This window comes from Festucalex cinctus, chromosome 10 (assembly GCF_051991245.1).
Source record: "Festucalex cinctus isolate MCC-2025b chromosome 10, RoL_Fcin_1.0, whole genome shotgun sequence".
NCBI lineage: Eukaryota > Metazoa > Chordata > Actinopteri > Syngnathiformes > Syngnathidae > Festucalex > Festucalex cinctus.
In genome coordinates, this window is record NC_135420.1 from 8,484,078 (window position 1) to 8,504,639 (window position 20,562).

The 20,562-nt window shown below is 38.1% G+C and overlaps 1 protein-coding gene across 22 annotated transcripts in view; it reads right to left on the reverse strand.

Moving 5' to 3' along the window:
- Nucleotides 1–20,562, reverse strand: part of dock7 (dedicator of cytokinesis 7) — a 58,897-nt gene that overhangs the window by 3,328 nt on the left and 35,007 nt on the right. For 4 of the 22 annotated variants that reach the window (XM_077535203.1, XM_077535207.1, XM_077535217.1 and 1 more), the window contains 23 exons: nt 20,235–20,330; nt 19,995–20,135; nt 19,751–19,864; nt 19,266–19,433; nt 18,779–18,918; nt 17,947–18,116; nt 16,557–16,735; nt 14,844–15,026; nt 13,804–13,963; nt 11,380–11,476; nt 11,086–11,103; nt 8,966–9,062; nt 8,388–8,522; nt 7,607–7,759; nt 7,244–7,402; nt 6,151–6,251; nt 5,854–6,046; nt 5,611–5,754; nt 5,363–5,494; nt 3,784–3,798; nt 1,060–1,194; nt 357–446; nt 47–283 (listed from right to left, as the gene is read on the reverse strand). In XM_077535203.1, coding sequence (XP_077391329.1) covers nt 47–283; nt 357–446; nt 1,060–1,194; nt 3,784–3,798; nt 5,363–5,494; nt 5,611–5,754; nt 5,854–6,046; nt 6,151–6,251; nt 7,244–7,402; nt 7,607–7,759; nt 8,388–8,522; nt 8,966–9,062; nt 11,086–11,103; nt 11,380–11,476; nt 13,804–13,963; nt 14,844–15,026; nt 16,557–16,735; nt 17,947–18,116; nt 18,779–18,918; nt 19,266–19,433; nt 19,751–19,864; nt 19,995–20,135; nt 20,235–20,330 — 3,057 coding nt within the window. Of the gene's footprint in view, nt 1–46; nt 284–356; nt 447–1,059; nt 1,195–3,783; nt 3,799–5,362; nt 5,495–5,610; nt 5,755–5,853; nt 6,047–6,150; nt 6,252–7,243; nt 7,403–7,606; nt 7,760–8,387; nt 8,523–8,965; nt 9,063–9,950; nt 10,313–11,085; nt 11,104–11,379; nt 11,477–13,803; nt 13,964–14,843; nt 15,027–16,556; nt 16,736–17,946; nt 18,117–18,778; nt 18,919–19,265; nt 19,434–19,750; nt 19,865–19,994; nt 20,136–20,234; nt 20,331–20,562 lie in introns of those variants that run through there. The other 18 variants (XM_077535214.1, XM_077535215.1, XM_077535225.1 and 15 more) reach the window with 10 other exon arrangements.

Consider the following 20,562-nt stretch of genomic DNA (forward strand, 5'->3'; position numbering starts at 1 on the left):
CCATTGGATACAATCAAACTGAGCGAACTCATCTTGTCCGATGTACCTCCTCTTTGTGGACAATGTTGATGCGTGTCTTGATGTAAGGAAAGGCGTTGGAGGTGGTCAGGATGGTCTTGCGTTTGAACTGCTCATGCAGGTCCCCGTGGGCCCGTCCGTCCAGCGTAAAGGGGGTGCAGTAGACAAAACGACGCAAATTGTAGTTCTTGTCAAAGTAGGTGATGCGGTCCTTCATCTCGTATGTGTCGAAGTAAGGCTCCACGTATGTGATCTGGATGAAGGCCTAAAAAAATGGACAGGTTAGTTTTGCATTTCGCTGCACTGATATATGAGCTGAGTGTCTCACGCCAACCAACCTTATTTTGGTCAAGCTTGCACTTGTCTACTGGGTTGGAGTCTTTAATCACTTCCACTTGATCTTCCCCAAACTGATCCCCATAAAAACCCTAAAAACAAACAAAAGAACAGCTTTTATCATTCAACATAACTCTTTCACTCCCAGCCATTTTCACAGAAACAATCCCGTTCACTCCCGGCTGTTTTCCTGGATTTTGACTGATTTTGCAAGGCCCACAGAATATTGTGTTCTATTGCTATAAAAGCATGGAACCTATCAAAAGAAAGATTAAAGTCTCTTCTTTCATCAAGAAAAAAAGTATGTTTCTATCTGTTTCCGTTTTGCAGCAATTAGCATTAGAAGAGAGCTAAGGTTCATCAGTTTTCACAAATCTATTCAAAATTGTGAGTAATTTAGCTTTTTTTCTACATGGCTCTGGTTGATCTCCTTTGCTCTGCTGCCACCTGCTGGCCATTTGTGTAATAACTACCATTTCTGCAACCGTTCTTTGCAGTTGAGAGGCTGCATCAAAGCCTTCTGTATGTTCTAGCATTAAAAAAACAAAAACAAAAAACAAAAAAACAACAACAACAAAAAACCTTATAAATACGTCTTTGGGACCTTTAAAACATTTAAAAAAAACAAACATATTTACACGTTATTGGGAGCAAATGAATTAAGGGAGAGAGCAAGCGGGCATTTTGACCATGTCATAAACTCACCTCCAGCCTGTGAGAGATTTCCGCCAGCTTGGTGATGGCTGGCTCTTTGTACACAAACTCCTGCTCATCCAAGTCACCAAATTTAGAACCATAGAATCCAACTCTAAAGTATGTTCCAAACATCCTCTTCCCATCCTGTCGATGAGAGAGAAAAGATGTGTAAGTTAAACATAAAAATAGGAACGCAAATCACATCACAAAATTTTTCTTTTGATCCACAATAATCACAAAAAGTGGTAATCTCTCGAGGGAGTCAACTTTGACTGGATTCCATTACACAAAATAAAAATGAAATTAATCACTATGTTGGCCAATAGGGGACTACAGTACAGCAAAGTTATATTGGTGTGACTATTTATAGCCAAGTAACTGTTTCAGATAACATATGCCAAGTAAAACGCATAAAAAACGTGAATCAATAACTGCTAATTTGACCTTTGTTGAAGCTGTGATGCAAGAACCTGACATGCTTCACAACTACCGTAATTTCCGGTCTATAGAGCGCACCTGATTATAAGCCGCACCCAGTACATTTCTAAAGGAAAAAGCATTTTGTACATACATAAGCTGCACCTGACTATAAGACTATCATGCTAATTTTATTCATGCACAAAGTGCAAAGTTACATTAAACATGAGTCTTCCACGACACATATATTCCACCTGTCTCACTCTCTGTTCTACTCGAGCTCCCCTGGCGGCCGTTAGAACAAATGCATAAATTAGCCGCAGGGTATAAGCGGCAGGGTTGAAAGCGTGTGACAAAAGTCGCGGCTTATAGTCCGGAAATGACGGTACTGACTAAATTGCTCTGAATTAAATAAGTTTCTTAAGATTTAAAGATACATTTTAAATTGTGACTTGTTATAATTTACATTGGGTGTTTTCTCAGGGATTACAATGTACTGTCTTGGAAGGCTACATATCACAAACTTTACTGTCATGTTAAAAGTAGTGTTGTTCCGATACCGATACTGGTATCGGCAGAGGTGCCGATACTGCATTAAAATAGTGGTAACAGTGAGTACTCACAAGTAACATGCCGATACCATTAATTCCTATACTAACATAGGATTTTGGATGCAGCTTCTTGTGTCTTGCTTGTGCACGACATTCACTGATATGCGACAAGTTCACTGCATGCCCATCTAAGATATCCTTTTGTATCGGTATCGGCCGATACTGCAAAGCTGGGTATCGGTATCGGGGGGCTAAAAACGGTATCGGAACAACACTAGTTAAAAGTAACCACAGCTCATCAACCACAACCACCCCAATGTTCGTACATCAACCAGCAACATATTTCGTTAAAAAATATATTTAGGAAATATCTTTTGTGTTTCATTTATTGAATATCAACCATCGCGAGTCTTGCTAAAACAAGTCATAAATGCAGATTAGTGTTTGCATGGAAAAAATTCCCATAACCCGGCACCAACCGATTTAAAATAGAAGCAACTAATAAATAAATATATGCCACATAAGAAGCAGATAGGCTGTTAATAAATAATAGTAAATCTAATTTACTAAATCATAAACTACTGTACATCCATTCCGGAGTGCCATGTCATCTGCTAATAATGAAATGAAATGTGAGAAGCCCCGAAAACAAAGAAACTTACCACAAGAAACAATTAAGTAAAGTGGGAAGGAGGGGGTCGGGAACCAGGAAAATCAAAAAGGAGAAAACAGAACAAATTTTAATCAGAATTAACTTCTTCCAAAATGTTGAAAAACAACACAAACTAACACTGATGTTGGCAGAAGCACCAACAACAAAACGTTTTCAAGAACACAAATAGATTGTGGAGGATCCAAATAAACCATGCAAAGGTAGACGGATATAAAGAAAAACAATAAAAAAAATAAAGCTCCACAATCTCCCAAAAAATATCATGCACTGTCAGTGCAGCTCCAGAAGGAACAAGTGCTCTGTCCATGCAACAAACCAGGAAAGGTTAATACTGGTAACTAAAGAAAGTACTAAGTAATGAATGGTTTTACAACCAAATCAGATCAAATCAGAATAAACAGGGATCGATTTAGTTTAAACTAATGAAAAGGGGAAGAATAAAAATTCACAAGCGATTAGCGAGCATTTTAGGCAAACGTGAGATATTTGACGGTCTCAAACTTCACCCAGTTTGCATAATTAAAAGCTTTAGTCAATTATGATTGGGACACATGGTGGTTAAACCAGAGAGGACGACATAAAGACAATGCACTGAAATCGAGCCCTGGGACTAAAGACAAGAGTTGCTATGACTGTGGAAGTTGTCAGCCAATGTGTGTGTGTGTTCTGGCCGACACCTCAGATGGAAAGAAGATGAAGACGAAGAGTGTGCATGTGATGCATTCAAAGACTTTTAGTGTCAAACACTGTGGCTTCCATGCACACAGCCGGTTAACAGTGTCACGTTAAAAAAAATAAAAAAATAAAAATAAAAAAATAAAATAAAATGAAGGCTCCCCTCGCACAATAAGTAGTGAGAGGTGAGTGGAAAACAAAGCTTTGCTGCCAGTGCAGCAAATGTCCATGATGGCGGCAGATAGTCGATGCTGTCTGCAGATGTTAATGGACTGTATGTGAAAAGCAAAGCGAGAACCAGAAAGACTGCGGCTAGCAAATGGAATGAGTGTGAATACAAAATAAGAATGTACGAAAAAATTAAAGTATGTCAACAAAAGATGAGCAGGGCCAAGCAGGATCCATTTAACCACCTACCTCCCAGCCAGTACTCTGTGTGTAAAAGAGAACACAGGACATGTGAACAACATCACGCTTAAAACTCCTGTGCACAGTAACACTCACATGTTCAGTGATGTTACAGCAACAAAATGTACTGGTACTGATTGCATGCCAAAAAATTGTGCAAACCCAACACATAGAATAATTCATGCGGGGGTATTTCCAAAAGTAACATTTGAAAACTTGTGATTGAAGCATAATAAATTACTCATGCAATAAAACTCCCTTAATACTCATTATAATGTATTGTATGTATAGACAGGTATTCGCCTACATAGGGAGAGAAAAATCTCAGGAACCCTTTTCTGTGTAACCCAGTGCTTCTTAATTACCGTATTTTCCGTACTATAAGGCGCACCTAAAAGCCTGCATTTTTTTCAAAAGCTGACCATGCGCCTTATAATCCAGTGCGCCTTATATATGGATCAATATTGAGCCGCAACAGGTCTCGCTGTCAAGATGCTATCGGTGACCCTGCACGATCGGTGACGGCAATGCGCAGGAGATCCCGCCATCTTGGATCACTAACTACGGCAACCCCACTAGAACAAAATACCTTTATATGCCTGCGTGATTGTGCGCGTTCGTAAAAACACGATACATCATTGAAAAAAAATCTTACATTCTTGATGCATTATAAAGAAACTATTTTAATTCTACAGGTTTTAAAGATGAACGTTTTACTTTTGACCCTATTACATTCCTAGTTTGTCTTCATTGTTATAATTTACGTTTAGTCTGCAATATTTTTATTGTCTTTAGAACAATATTTAAAATGTCAGTCAGTGAAGGTTCGCCTTATAATGCGGTGCGTCTTATATATGGAAAAAGTTTTAAAATATGTAATTCATTGACGGTGCGCCATATAATATAAATACGTAATATATAATTTATTTATATACGGGGGGGGGGGGGGGGGGTGTACAGCGACTGACGTCCTTATTCCACAACAGAGAAGTATGACCCAGCACAGCTGTTTCTACTCAAACAAAATTTTTATACTTCCTATTTTTTGTATTTTGTTCATATGAACCAGGCAGTAGGAATTCCATTGTGAATACTTTTTCCCTGACATAGGTGCAGGGCGATCCCCTGGAGACCTCATCTAGGAATTCCTAACGATATAATGTAGCTACATCATGGACTGCTGCCAGAGGAAATTAATTAACACCTATCTTGAATCAATATTACAACCTAATTCGATGTATTGTTTGGTTGTTGTGCTCTGCATTCACTTTATCCAACAGTACCTCTCAATATAAGAGCGATGATTCTAGAGAAAAGATAAACAAAAACAAAGCAAAAAAAGCTACAAACATGCAAAGCTGTATAAATAATAATTTGTAGTGTATGTGTTGAACCCCAACTTTTTTATTTTTTATTTCATGAATTCTGTCAGGATAACATCTGGACACAACTTGTTAATTTAAATATGAGCACAGACTGGCATTCTGGAAAAAGTGTACCTATGTCTGCATAAGACAAAGAGCAGTCTCATATTAAATCGGTATGCAGTATAATAATTAGTTGACAGTACAATATAACATATATTCACCTGATGGACAATTTTGCCAAAGGCTTCCTGTAGTTTACCATGAATGGTAGCTAACTTCTTTGCATCCCTGTTGGCTTCATGGACTGGGATCAGTACTTTATAAACTTCATTCACAGCCTCGTACATGCCAGCCTAACAGAAAAGACAGAAATAGACGAAGAATATTCAAACAAAAAAAGCATTCAAAAGATATCAATTCAATTCAGAATGGGACCAGTTGTATGTGAACAGATTTCTAGCATTCCCACCAAAGAGAACGATGAAGCAGCTTGCTCCAAGAGTCCCACAAGCCCCAGCTCAGTAAAATATTTTCCCGAGCAGATGCCTTCCTCATCCGGTGACACCACATCATCCGAGACGGCAGATTCCTCCAACACATTGGATGAAATATTCTACATGCAAAAACCCACATAAATACATAAAACAAAAAGAATAAGAATGCTGTACGGAATATGAATTTAGAATGCAAAAATGTTGCCAGATGTCCCAACCTGGAAGGTCACACAGCCCACAGGTAGATACTTGCGGTCCTCTAACATGCTCAGATATTCCGCTACTAAGGCAGCACTGTGCACTAAACACTGAGCAGCTTCGGCATGATTGTTCCTCTCTGAGTGTTTTCCGGCCATATTCTGGAGCCAAGTAAGCCGCAAGTCTGGTGACGTCTGGTAACCTTTTGCAATCCTGCCGATATGGATGCATAGTTATTAAAAGAATGGTGAGGACAGAGGAGGGATACACGATGATTGAAAAGAGTGTCATTAATTCTCCTGAGCTCTGTACATTACCTATACATAAGATCAATTAGCATCTCAGGGTCTTCCTGGTGTTCCTTCATCTTGACTGTGTCAGACAGGATCATGTGCAAGTTAAAAACGAGGTCTTGTACCTGGAAGAAAAGAAAGAGGACATTCAAACGTGCATATTTACTTCCTAACATTCTACCAGGTTTAGCAGAGCACAAATAAAAAATAACGTAATTTATTTTCTAACTTTCTATAATGTTTCATTCAGCATTTATGCATTCACATGCAATCTCCAGAAAATGCTTCCTCCACTTTATTTTTGGTTCAACCTGTCTTTATTGCATGATTGATGTGTAACTCCATGTACAACACTTTGTATGCATCGATGGTTGCTTTAAAGCAGGGGTGTCAAACTCATTGTAGCTCAGGGGCCGCATGGAGGAAAATATATTACCATGTGGCTCGCATCAGTAAAATAACGGTATATAACTTAAAAATGATTGACGTCAATTATACGCAGATTTTCGCTATTTGTGTGCCAGCCCTAAATTTACGGAGCTCAACTGTAATCATATTGTTCCAAAAACAATTATACAAATGCAAATGGAACGGAGTCCTGGACGTGTTAAATCGACCTGTTCTTCATATATATTGTTCCCAGAATGCATTGCGTGGCGCAGTTAATGACGTTATAAGGACGCTAATCCTTGTCATATCTATTTGTGTTACCAGTAATTGAATTTTTGTCGGATTTAACACTTTTGTGGATGTATGTATGTATAAAAAAAAATAATAATGATAATTAAACAATCCGTAACTTTAAGTTGTGCGTAAAATAATGACATCCAGGACAATTCCCCCATACAGGGACTGCTTGTGAAGTTACAAATTTTATATATTTTGATTGTGGCCGACTGATTAATTAGTCCGACACTACATTTTTTTAAAAAATATTTATTTATTTTTTTTACTTTACAAAATTATCTCGTGGGCCGGATTAAACCCCTTTGCGGGCCTGATCCGGCACGCGGGCCTTATGTTTGACACCCCTGGTTTAAAGGGATTATAAATAAAACTGAGTTGAGTTCTTCACGTGTAATGAATAACATTTTCATTTAGACATTATAATTAGTACCTGGTCTGGAAAAGTTGTTTCCCGGAGCTCGAGGTCCTCTTCTGCATAAGTAAGGATGGTCTTCAGAGAGCGACGCAGGAACTCCTCGTTAAAATTCTGGGACGTTCCCACCAATGACGAGAGAGACATAGTCACCTGCATCTTCACCCTAGCAAAATTCTACAACATGAACACAGGGGAAAGAATGTTTTATCAGATACTGATCATCTTAAAGGCCTATCAATAATCAACTTACCATCAAATATATCTATCCGTCAAGTAACTGCTCAAAAGCAACTTGCTATTGAACCATTTACTTGATCATTAGCAACTACTTTGCATAAGAAACCAATGACTTGCTAGCTTACAAAAAAATGTACTCACATTGCCAATTTCGAAGTTCTGCCTCATGAGGAGGTAGAGCGAGGCGCTGGCGTGGGCCCTAATGGTGCTTATACTGCTACTGCAGCTCCTTAGCAGTCGTAAGCACAAGTCAGCACACTGCTCAGTCTCCTCTTCAAACAGCAGTTCAGGAAACTAAAAGGCAGACGTACAGTAGGGATGTCGCGATAAGGGCAATATTGTGATATTAAAACTGCCACAATATCGTCGTCGTCATGTTCACAATATTTAAAAGGAACACTTCTGTTAAAAAAAGTCGATGATTTCCATTTGTACAGTTCTAGCACCCTCTAGTGGCTATTTTATTAGTGCAATTTAATTTTCATTAGGGATGTTTTGGCCTTTTATGTTTAAAATCTATGCTAATTGTCAGATGAAGGGGAACCAAATTTGCTTGTGAAGCGATCAATGTGTGCTTGCATTAGCAAGTAAGAGCCTCACTGTTGTTATTAGAGATTGTAGGTGGTTTATATGCATTGCTGTTATGTACAAAAGCACAATATTGTGCTTTTCTTTAGTATGAGCTCTTTTTTTTTTTTTTTTACAATATTGCGATCTTTTTTAAATATCGCCAACGGCCAAACAATATCGTGATATTTATCGTATCGTGACCTTCATATCGTGATAATATCATATCGTGATGTTTGGATATCGTTACATTCCTAACGTACAGTATAGCTACATTGACTAAATGCAAGGGTGCAAAAATAGTACAAAATGTGCTCATACAAAAATTATGTAAGTATAAAATAAGGTGGTCCACCTTTGACACTAGTGCTCTCTGTGTAGCAAAACAGTGCTGCAGGTAGAGGGCACTTTGATTGCAGGCCATACTGTGAAGCAACACTTTCAGCACCCCACCAAGGATACTCTCTTTGGATTCTGTCACCGATACGGTCTAAAGAAGCAGAGAGATAGAGATACATCAACAGTTACGATTGAAGTGCGAACAACACAACACAGAAAAACCTCAATATTAGATACACAATCCAATCACAGCGTTTTCAAACGCCACTTAATAAGCATACCTCTCTGACAGTGTCAGATGAAAGTGATCCTTTGTGGTGACCCACAAGGTTAAGAAGTCATACACCCTTCAGGGAGTGGAGGTAGTTATGCATATTAAGAGTTGAAATGCAGTGGCTGAATGCCTGATGTCATGTACCGAATCTCCACAACCAGTGACCCGACTTTATCATTGTGTCAGGTGTCAATGTTATAAAAAAATATCTGCGCTGCAATGATCAAATTGCCCGAATTTTGGCAGCACAGATGAAATAGATCCTTATTTTTTGGTGGAATCTCTAATACAGGCTTAATATAATATGTTGACTCACATACCTGCACAATGATCTCCAATGTATCAAGAATGATCAAGTTGGCCTCTGTTGCGAGGTTACCATCAATAAGTGCTTCATGCTCCAACTCTGCTCTTGTCCTGCAATCACAGAAACAGAAATCAGTGTCAATGTGTTAGTGTAGATGAAAAATAACGTCAGAGGAGGTTTCAACCTCCACCACCTAAGGGTTTAGGCAATTTTTGCAGCGCAGTATTGATTTTTACATAACCTGTTTGTCTTCATGTTTCATGTGCCGTTGTAAAGGTCTAACGGTCATTTTTCAAGAAATTCAAGCCCATAAGAGGACATTGTTATTTTGACAATGATCAAATCAAGGACATATGGACTTGTACTGTGTGGTTTAAACATTACCTGTTACACTAATTCAATCTTTGTGAATGACCAAGTGGCTTAAAATTTATTTTGTCAGATTTTTCAAAAACACTTGAAACCCAAACCAAGTATTCCGGGACAAATCTTTTTGACCAGTCTTTTTGACCTTTATTTTGTTGTGTGTTTTGTATTTGATTGTTTTTATCTGCGTGATCAATTTTATCTGTGAAGTACTTTGTGACCTTTTTGTCTGTGAAAGGTGCTATATAAATAAAATTTACTTACAATCTCATTGAGCACTGTCATGATGGCAATACTTGAAGAAAACAACACATTTTACACTTTTCTTTTCAAACCAAATGATTTTTGTGAAATGCAGAAATCATTATTAATGTCATGTGTCCAATTGCTTAAAAAAAAGAAAAAATCACATTTATCTACTCTTTATAAATGATTTGGAAATTAACCACTCCAGATTGCACTAAAGTTGAATTTCTGTATTCAAATTGGTCAAAATATTTTAAATGGCACCACAGTAACAGCCCATGTTGATCCAAAACATTTAGCCAATCTAAATTTGGCACTTTCAATGAGGTAAGATCATGTTTAAGCATTTTGAGAGTACACTTTTTTTTATTTATTTATTTATTTTTTATTGTATACATCTACACGGTAAGATTAGCAGTCGATACATTACTTCGGAGACTAAATATATTCGCGTTAGCAGAAGAATATGAATGACAAACAGCTTTTTTTCTGCTTCAGTAAGAAAGAAAACACAAAACCCTCGGGCTATATATAAGCAACACATATTAAAAAAGCCAACCAGACTCAGTCACCACCAACCCAAACAAGGGTAATGTTATTGGGACATAAGGAGGGAAAACAGCAAAAACTAGCATCTGAGTTTCTTAGGCATCCATGAGCATGTGCAACTTACAAAGTGTAACCAATCAAGAAAAGACGGTAACAGCAGATACATATATACTTATCCAAATGTGGCTCCAAATGTTCCCTGCGTAAGTATTCAGAGTAAATAAATTATTATTGTAAAATTCTTCCTTTTTAAGTTAGTTTTAGCTGTACAATATTTCGGCCCTAGGTCACCAACAAAATAAAAACCTCTTACAGTGATCCCTCACTTTTTGCAGGTGTGTTTTTTTTTTTCCTTCTGTTTTTTGGGCTTCGAGTTTCGCTTCTACTGAGCCATAACGACGCCACCACACAGTTCCTACCCTTCTAAACATTGGTTAACTTAGTAAATATAATAAGAAAAACGGCAGCATAAATGAAGAATACCGTGGTGGTGCTGGTGTCGGGGGTTGGGATGGGGATAGTATTCTCAGAAAAAAAACTACGAAATTACTAGGTACAATCTAAGATAAACCCCGTAATGTATGAATTTTTGACGCAAATACAAATCGACGATATAGTGAATCCATGATAAGTGAACCACAAAGTAGCAAGGGACCACTGTACTGTGTACTTTCATTACATCCTGTTTCAATTGAAAACATACAGTACACAATAACCTCTTATTCCCACTGTGCATGTTGCATGAAAGCAATCATTTTTTTCATGATTCTTTTTTTCTCATTTATAAATTGATGACTTAAGAAACACTGAATTTATGAGTGTTTTAAAATGTTCTGGTTGAAAAATATGGGTAACCTAATTGTACATAATACCCATGGCAACTGCCAGTACATCCGCATGCAAGTACACGCTGCTCAAGGAACTTAAGAAGACGACTCAAAAGAGCACACAGCAATGCGGGACATACAATACCTGAGAGATCTGTGACTCCTACATGAACACACAGCGACATAAAATAAGTGAAAAAAAGACAGGATTCAAATGTAGCAGTTGAAGAAAAGTTCCAAACTACAGAAATAAGTTTTGTCTAACGAAGACTACAGGTGCTGAACAAAACGAAAATGATTATTTTTGGATTAATTGTTTAAAAATAAAAATAAAAATACCAATTACAGAAACAAACACTCAGCTTGCGTGGTTTGCCTTGTTTTTCAAGACAGTTAATGATAGAAAGCCATGAACAAAATGTAGTGAGAAAGAACCTACTTGTCTAATCTCTCACTGTTCTGTCTCCAGTGGGTCATGTCCTTCCTCCACCGCAGATTTTCCTGGCTGCCGAAGGCACTGCCTGAAGGACTACGCTCTGCGAAAGAAAAAGACAAGCAAATTTATTTGCTTCATTCATGGCGTTGTCAAAATACTGTTCTTGAATATTCTTTGCTGCACAAGAACTTCTGCTCCACACTTTACCTCATTTATCAGTAAAATAGTGAAAAAGACTAAAGGGAATTTTTTTTATTTTGCAACTCCATTTACTGCGCGCACGCACCCCTAATTTTTTCACTTGCACCCTTAAAATTTCAAGTTAGAGGCCACTGTGCTCCTCGTAAAAAGGGTTAGGCTGGAGCCCTGGTTATACATAGTGGTATTTTATAGTGTCTGCCACATTTACATTTCAGTTTGTAACTATAAACTTTGATCCAGCTACTTTGCACTGGGAAAATTATGTGGTTATTTTGTTGTTTTCTTCAAGCCCTTTGTTGTTCGTTTTAGTGGGTCTTTTATACTGTACCTGCATTGAAAACTGTACCATGACAACTTAAGTATATTAAGAGCACATATTTTGGACATATTCACATATTTTGTCCATTATATACAGTGCTGCTCAAAAGTTTGTAAACCATGCAGGGATGGTCAATTTTGTTGTTAAAAATAATATTAAAATAACTTTATTAAATATTTAGTCATACTCCAATCTACAACGCTGACATTGAAAATAATGGACGTGAATAAAAATAATGATAATATTGTCATTCATTATTGAACAAAAGTTGTTGATTTAAGAAAAACTCAGATTTCATGGGTGCAAAAGTATGTGAACCACTCACTTAATAGGACATTGCACCTTCTTTTAGTGACTTTTCAGTCTTTCACATCTACTTTGGGAGATTTTTGCCACTCTTCCTTGCAAAATGCAGCCAATTGAGAGGTTGCTGTCTAGCATAAACTGCCCGCTTCAGGTCCCACCACAGCATTTTGAAAGAATTTAAGTAAGAATTTTGACTGGCCACATCCAGAACATGAATCTTGTTGTTATCCAGCCATTCTTTGGTTGTATTGCTGGAATGCTTTGGATTACTATCATGTTGCATAATCCATCTTCTGCCAAGCATTTAACGTCACAAAGGACGGCTTCAGGTTATGATCCAGGATTTCAGAAAATTCCTCTGAATTCATGATTCCCTGGACAACATTTTCACCACCCTGCTTCACTGTAGGATGAAGGTTCTTTTGTTGCTATGCAGTGTTGAATTTTCATCCAACATGACGGTTTTAGTTGTGACCAAACAGTTCAATTTTGGACTCATCTGTCCACAGAATGGACTTCCAAAAGGCATCAGGTTTGTCCAAGTCCTCTCTGGCAAAGAATGTCATCCACATCTAGGCAGGATTGTAGTAATTTTCACTGTTCTCTAGTTCGAGATGATCTGCTTCACAGTGGAATGATGAATCTCATGTTTTTTTTTTTTTTCTAGATTACTTTATAGCTTTCCCCAGACAGACATGCTGTTACTACCCACTTCCTGAGGTCCCCTGAGATTGCTCTTCCTCTCAGCATGACTGACCTGTATGGATTCACATGGGTAAGACTAAAGTGACATGGTTTTGTCTCTGTTTCAATCAGAAATGCACAATTTCTTCGCTAAACCTCTCTCATTTCATTGGTCCATTTCAGTGGTTAGTTAGCTAATTTGTTTAACCAATTTTTAAACCAACCAGTTTAACCAATTTGTCCTACTTGACTGCTTGTTTTAAGCAATACAGCTCAGTGTTCACTTACTTTTGCACAAACATGTAATGACCAAAAACTCTTTTTAATTTAGTTTTGACTAGACAACTGATTAAAAAATATATATATATAAATATAGAAATATATATACAATAATATTTTCTTGTCATACAACTACTTCGATTGGCTGGCAACCAATTCGGGGTATAGTCCGCTTACTGCCCAAAGCCAGCTGGGATATGCTCCAGCGCCCCCGCTACCCTTGTGAGGAGTAAGCAGTCAAGAAAACAGATGAATGAATGTCATACAACTGGTTCGGAAGTGCATGGTCCTATCTGGCCCCAGAGTAGCATTGATGAAAAACTGCTGCTCCATCCAGCATTAAAGTTGCCCCTCCTTGATATATAGGATATCTGGAGCACAACGTGGCACTGGGTAATTAATTTAGTAAAGTAGATGAACACACAATGGTACAGTGCTTTGTGTCAACATCCTCATTAAATAGAACACTAACATCTTGAAATACTCCCTCCATCATAAGCCAATAAAAAAAAAAAATAATAATAATACTATTAGTAATAATGCAATTAAATTAAAGCAGAATGTCTCAAGATGTAAAGCACAGTTTCTTGTAAAATTGTGAAATGAACAAAATCGTAATGCTAGTGTTGTGAGCCTACCTAACTGCCCACGGCTGCGTCGCACCATCTCCTGCCTGGCACCAATGCTACCCAGGATGGCCTCCTCCAGCTTGGCCTTCATGTCTTTCGACTTTTTGAATGTCAGACTGTTCATGCGCTCAAAAGCTTTCTTCCCCTGCATGGTGAACACAACATGGGCCTTGTATCCATGAAGTAGAGGGTGAGTGGCAAAAGGGAAAATGGCAGGAAAGTCATTTGCAGCACGGCACTCAAGAAGCAGAGCAGGTTTAATTGCATTAAGACATGCATATCACATGCAAAGTGAAAGACATATATTAATAAAATATAAATCACTCTAGAAGAGGAAGAAAGCAGTTGTTAGGAAATTCAGCAGCCAAAGCCTAAAAGGCTGGATTTACACTTGGGTATAAGTGAAAAATTCCAATTTCTTGCCTACATCCGTTTTTCTTCTCTTTTTTTTTTTACGTTGCACGTTTTGACCGGATGCTACATCACACGTATGTTTGTAGTCAAACAAAAATGGCGGATGATAACGTAAGATATGTTTGGGGAAACGAAGAAACAATTCTTTTTAGAATTAATAAAAGAAAAAAACATGAATACATTTTTTGATCAGTAATCTGTCCATTTTGTGCATTTATTTGCCATCATCTCACGCCGCAGTCTCCTCTCACTATTCGCAATGGAAAAATGGATGGTCAAGTCGTATGTCCATTTTGCACCTTTTCATAAAATTTGCTTAAAAATTTCAAGACATTTGGATGGAAACCTGACTTGTGACTACTTGTCACCCTTTAACTATGACAATTGACTGAGTATAAGTTTGAAGACACCTGTGATGCTAATTAATGGACATACACCTTGTTCCTGTAGTCAAAATATGTTGAATCATCTTTAGGGGGTACCATCATTTTTGTCCAGGCCTGTTTAATGAGTTAAAATAAGTCCGTCAAACCATTTGAAGGCCCGAACTGTGCCCATTGGGACAATTGTATCACTTCATCCATGTAGTGTAAATCCATCCTGATGTGCAGAGGAAGCAATGTTTAGTATCCCACCTTGTATTCAAAGCAAGAGACACAGAGGTAGAGGAGATCTAACAGTCGGTTCAGTTGTGAGACTGACAGATCTGTGAACCACTTCTGCAACACCAGCTCATCTGCATTTTTAAGCACCCACAGCAGACAGATGAGCAGACTGCGACTTGACTCGGCCGAGAAGCTTCCATGCTGACGATTCGCCTGGACAAATGGACAGAGAGAAGTACATGAGGGCAATTGGTAATGGATAATGGCCAATAGATGATTATTATTATTGAACATTTTTCTGTACTGACAAAACAGAGGTTCTTCTGGTTGGGACAAATCTACAATATCCAAAGCTGACAGTTTCTCCATCCCTGTTGATCATTCCCTAGTTTCCCCATCCCCTCAGGTTATGCGTCTGGGTGTCATTCTCGACAGCACTTTATCATTCCATGAACATATTAATAACATAACTCGGTCAGCTTACTTCCACCTCCGCAACATCAATCGACTCTGCCCCTTCCTCTTCCCCCCCAACTGCTTCTCTTCTTGTTCACACTCTTGTCACCTCCTGTCTTGATTATCTCATTTGCTCCAAAAAACGTATAAATGTGTTGTTGTTTTTTTGTTTTAAGTGCCCCAAAGACGTAGTTATATGTTTTGCTTTTTTTTTTTTTTTTTTTTTTTTTAATTATGCTAGATCATGCAGAAGGCTTTGATGCAGCCTTTCAAGTGCAAAGAATGGTTGCAGAAATGATAGTTATTACACAAACAGCCAGAAGGTGGCAGCAGAGCAAAGGAGATCAACCAGGGCCATGTTGAAAAAAAGCTGAATTATTCACAATTCTAAATAGAATTGTGAAAATTGATTAAACTTAGCTATATTCTAATGCTAATTGCTGCAAAACGGAAACAGATAGTAATATACTTTTTTTCCTGATGAAAGAAGAGACTTTAATCTTTCTTTTGATAGGTTCCATGTTTGTATGCCATTAGAACACAATATTCTGTGGGCCTCGCAAAGTCAGTCAAAATCCAGTCAAACAGCCGGGAGCGAACGGGATTGTTTCTGTGAAAATGGCTGGGAGCGAATGAGTTAATGGAACTCCCTCCTCTTTGGCCTCCCACACAAATCCCGACATAAACTCCAACTGGTCCAGAACTCAGCTGCACGTCTCATTACAAGAACCCACTCCTTCCATCACATCACATGTGTTCTCCAGCAACTCCACTGGCTACCGGTCAATGTGCACATACAATTTAAGCTGGTCCTCATTCCCTTCAACGCTATTCACAAGCTCGCTCCTCCATACCTGTCTGACCTCCACATCACCACTCCAGTTCGCACCCTCAGATCCTCCTCATCCATCCATTTAACTGTTCCACCGCTCCACCTCAGTACTAGGGCGAGCAAGGCTTTCAGCTGCTCTGCTACCCAGCTTTGGAATTGTCTGCCTCCTGAGCTCCGCAATTCACCCTCTTTGAACATTTTCAAATACAAATGTAATGTATTGTTATTATTATTATTATTATTACTGTGTGAGAAAATAAGGAATGAGAGACACCCCTAAACATCACACCCTAAAATGCAGGCAAAGTGTAATGTCAACTTTGGAAAACTAAAAGTTCAGTTTTAGACATCATTAATCAACTCTACTTTTGTCACTGTACTGCCACCTTTAGGCTGTGTCCACCTGAGGGTGCAGAACGGTAATGTATGTATTATGTGCTGCTTATATCGACTACCTGCGAATTCAACAAGAAGCTGCTTGGTCGAGACATTGGTGAGGTAGTGGTGGTGCCTGCAATGGCCATGGCAACAGTCTGATTAATCATGCTGTTTCCCTCTGCCTCAGCATCTTCCCCATTGCTGCCGACAGTAGTGCTCTGGGGACCACCTGATCGACCCCACTGGTTGAGCGACTCTAGAGATGAATTCAGAAAGGTAGAGAAAAATACAACTGAATGACAAATTATTTTTTTGGACAACACATACTGTATTAAATTAATCTGAGGCAACTACAACTCAGTTGTTCAAACATTTATGAAAGTCTAGACTAGAGTAAAGTCTGCCTTCTAGTCCATGTGGTCGATTAAGAAACATGAGAGGATGAGAAAAGTAAATGAGTGACTGTAGTAAATGCATTTTGCAAAAATACCATTTATAGGTCAAGTTACAACCTATTTCAGTTCCAAAGATATGCTGTTAAAATGTGACTAAAAAGTAACATTTCTTTGACAAATTCTGTCACATTGTCAGACTAGCACTCAAGTTGTCACAAGCAACAGAGATTCTGACATTATCACTATCTGTACAACAATAATGTTAGATTATTCCGTCTTTTTAGACTTAACTTGTTTTAGTCAGGCTGTAGCCTTGCCTAATAGGAAAAAAAATGTTTTGCCGCAATCTTGTAGCATCTATAGGCAATTAAAATATTTTTGTGTACGTGTCAATTTCGTCAAACAAGCTTGGATTTTCGCTATTGGCAGCAGGGCTCTGTCTGTCCCGATGAGTTGAATGAACAATTACAGTTTAAAGAAAGCTCCTGAGGTCGCATCCATTATGATGTCACAAATATGCAACACTACCATAGGAGACAGGAGGGGTTGAGGAGGAACTTGAGTCACAACCACAACAGATGGACCAACGCGGCATGTCTATTATTATAGACAGATTTTTTTATTATGTGGTATAACTGTATGGCATCCGATATTATCGTGCATCCCTTCTTTTTACATCCTGAATACATAGAAATAACCAAAATGAAACACTGCCAGCCTTGCTGTAGCAAATAAACATGGGGAAAGAGCACAAAGTAACATGAATTTGGTGCATTAAAAAGAGGCCAAAAATAGATGAGACTGTGAGATTGGGGAAAATCTGCATCTTCCACATGGGTTAAAGCTTGCAAAAAAAAGTTACTGCCTGCAAAAAAGTTGCTGCTTATAGCCATAACTTAGTATTTTATTAAGGGATTAAGGTCAAATGAAAATATCGTGACAGATCATCTGATAAGTAGACAGATCTGATTCAATTCAGTTCTAGAAAACTTTGCACTCAAATCTTGCCATCGTGCTCTGCTTTCGACAATAAATTGCATATTGCAATAAGCTATTACGCTTCACGTAATACCTGTGAAGTCATGGAGCTGTGGCAGGGTCTCCATGACAATACCAATCAAGGGAAGGTACAGCATAGCAACTCGGGCTTTGACCTCTGGATCTGCATAGCGTGGGTCGGAGTCATGGCTGGACAGTAGGTTGTGCACAACACTAACCACTTTTTTATGCAATCCAAACATCCTAGGAAAAAGGGGGAAAACAGGTTTTATTTAGGTTTAAAAGAAAACATGGATGGAAAAACAGAACACACGCAATTTAGCAAAGGTAAAAACATGGCTAAAATTGAGAGTGCATAGCATTGTGCCTATTTTATTCATTTTGTAAAATAGCATAATTAGCTCAGCGTATACTCTCATCGAGACAAAAAGCAAATGAACTGCGTTTTCTTTCTGAGCACATAATTGTCTTGCTAGTGTTTATATTGCCATTTTTACAGAACCTCATACCAGTAGCAAAAACTTGCAACCTATCTGATTATTTTCAGAATAACAATGCAGTTTTGTTGGGTAACTTGGATTTGCAATAAAATGTTGGTATTTTTTTGCCAGCTGAAATAACATGATTGTGTAAAGTAGGACTCATTTTTTCTTAATATACAGCTTCAGCTGTTCAACAATTTGGGGTCTTCCATATGTTTTTTTTTTTTTCAATTTTTCAAATTTGTAATGGTGGATGGGTCAGTCTGTGTACCCAATTGAATGAATGCTAATACATATCCACTCAAGAAAAATCACCCCACTTAGACATAATAATCATGAGCCTGAAACAATTCTTTTCTCGTTACTCACAAAAACACTTTTCTTTCGTTAGTGAATCTTAATTTATGATGTGAATATACTAACCCCTCATTGTCTGGGTCAAGAATCACAGACAGTTCTGACAGTACCAGCCCAGCCATAAAATGCTGCTCTCTGAAGGGCACAGACAGTTCAAACATGTTCGCTATCTTTTGATCCTGAACATGTGTTGAGAAGCCCGAGCTCTGCGATAACGAGAAAGGAGAGTTAACATATGTACAAGCAAATGATAAAAGCATCTTTGGTGGTCATGTAAAGCGGTACATCTACAGTTATGTTCTCTTTTTAAATAAAGATCTTGTTTTCCCAAAGTTGTGCGTTTGGAGCCATCTATTGCTGCCTTTGTGCAACTTGAGACAAATGTATTCTTTATTGATGATAGTATCTTAAAATCTTACGTTTTCAATTACAGTACTGAATGAATAATCTGTAACAAACACACTTTGACAGAACATCAATAATATGAATGGAAATCTAAATGAGTATACATCTTTTGACTGTATGCATTTTTTGTGCAATTTTCAAATCTGACCTGTGAAGTTGCTGAAGAGACAGACGGTGATGGTGAGGCAGGTGGTGTGAGCAAGCTGCAAGGCAGGTTGAGGGTGACATAGTGTTCATGACTGCAAACTATTCTCAAGAAGTCCAGCCTCAGAGACTCTAATGTTGGGTTTTGCAGAGCATAAACCTTTGTGGACACCTGTTATGAGGCAAGGCGTGGCAGTATATTAAACCAATTACAGAAAAATACAAACATCGTCGGGGCCTGAGATGTTTTACAAGGTCAACTCAAGTCAAAGAAGAGACTTACATAATTTATAGTTTAGGTATATCAAATTCAATATTGAATTTCACAAAGACCACTTCTGTCTTTATTTTAGTTTGAAGATTAAAGATACTTTCAAGTAAAAAATATTACATAATGTTGCTTTAGTTGAATACGCCTATCCACCAGCTTAGCCATGATTTATGAGACAATCAATTTAGTACAGTCAAGAATCTTGGGTAGGTCGTTACCTGTTTCCAGTACGCCCTTATAAGGGTGAAGACAAAACCTCTGTCCATGACGGACAGCAAATCATTGAGAAAGAATGCAAGACTTGTATTCAGTCGCTCAACTAGCTCCAGATCCTGATGACAAGTGAAGAGGAGATATTAAACATATCTTCTACGAGATACAATATTTAAAAACCGAAAATCTGATCTGAAATGAATCCTGAAAATTATAACCCTAATGATGATTTTTCCTGTCATTACTCACCTTCTGGAAACGTGATACAATGTCGCCAGCAATGGTGCTGATCAATGCTGTTATGTCATCCATAAAGCGCTCCGGAAATCGGTTCTTTCTGGGTGACTCCAGGCGTTCAGCAAAGTAGAGGTGATGGATAATACTCTTCACCTGCAGTTCAAGTAGGATCAAAACATAGGAACAAGTTAGCATGGATTTTCACAGTGGGATTATTATGACTGACAGGGATAAAATAAGTTTTTTTCCTACCATAAGCTCAAAGAAAAACCAGGCCTGCTGAAGAGCTCCCTCCCTGACACTTCCACTGCTCACCACCCACTGGAGAGCCAGCTCCTCGTGAAAGAGCTATGTATGATAGGAATGTAGAGGAAACAAAGTAGATGACGAAAAGGGACAGAACTAAAAATTAAAACGGAAATAAATTTAGTTTTGGGTAAGCTCATCAAAAGATTTATACACTATACCCATTTCAATTTCCCGTCCTTCGATATATGAAAATAAGGGTTACCAAAAATGTATGGCAGCAAAAAATTACAGTATATATTAGGGTTGTTAAAAAAAAATCGATTCGGCGATA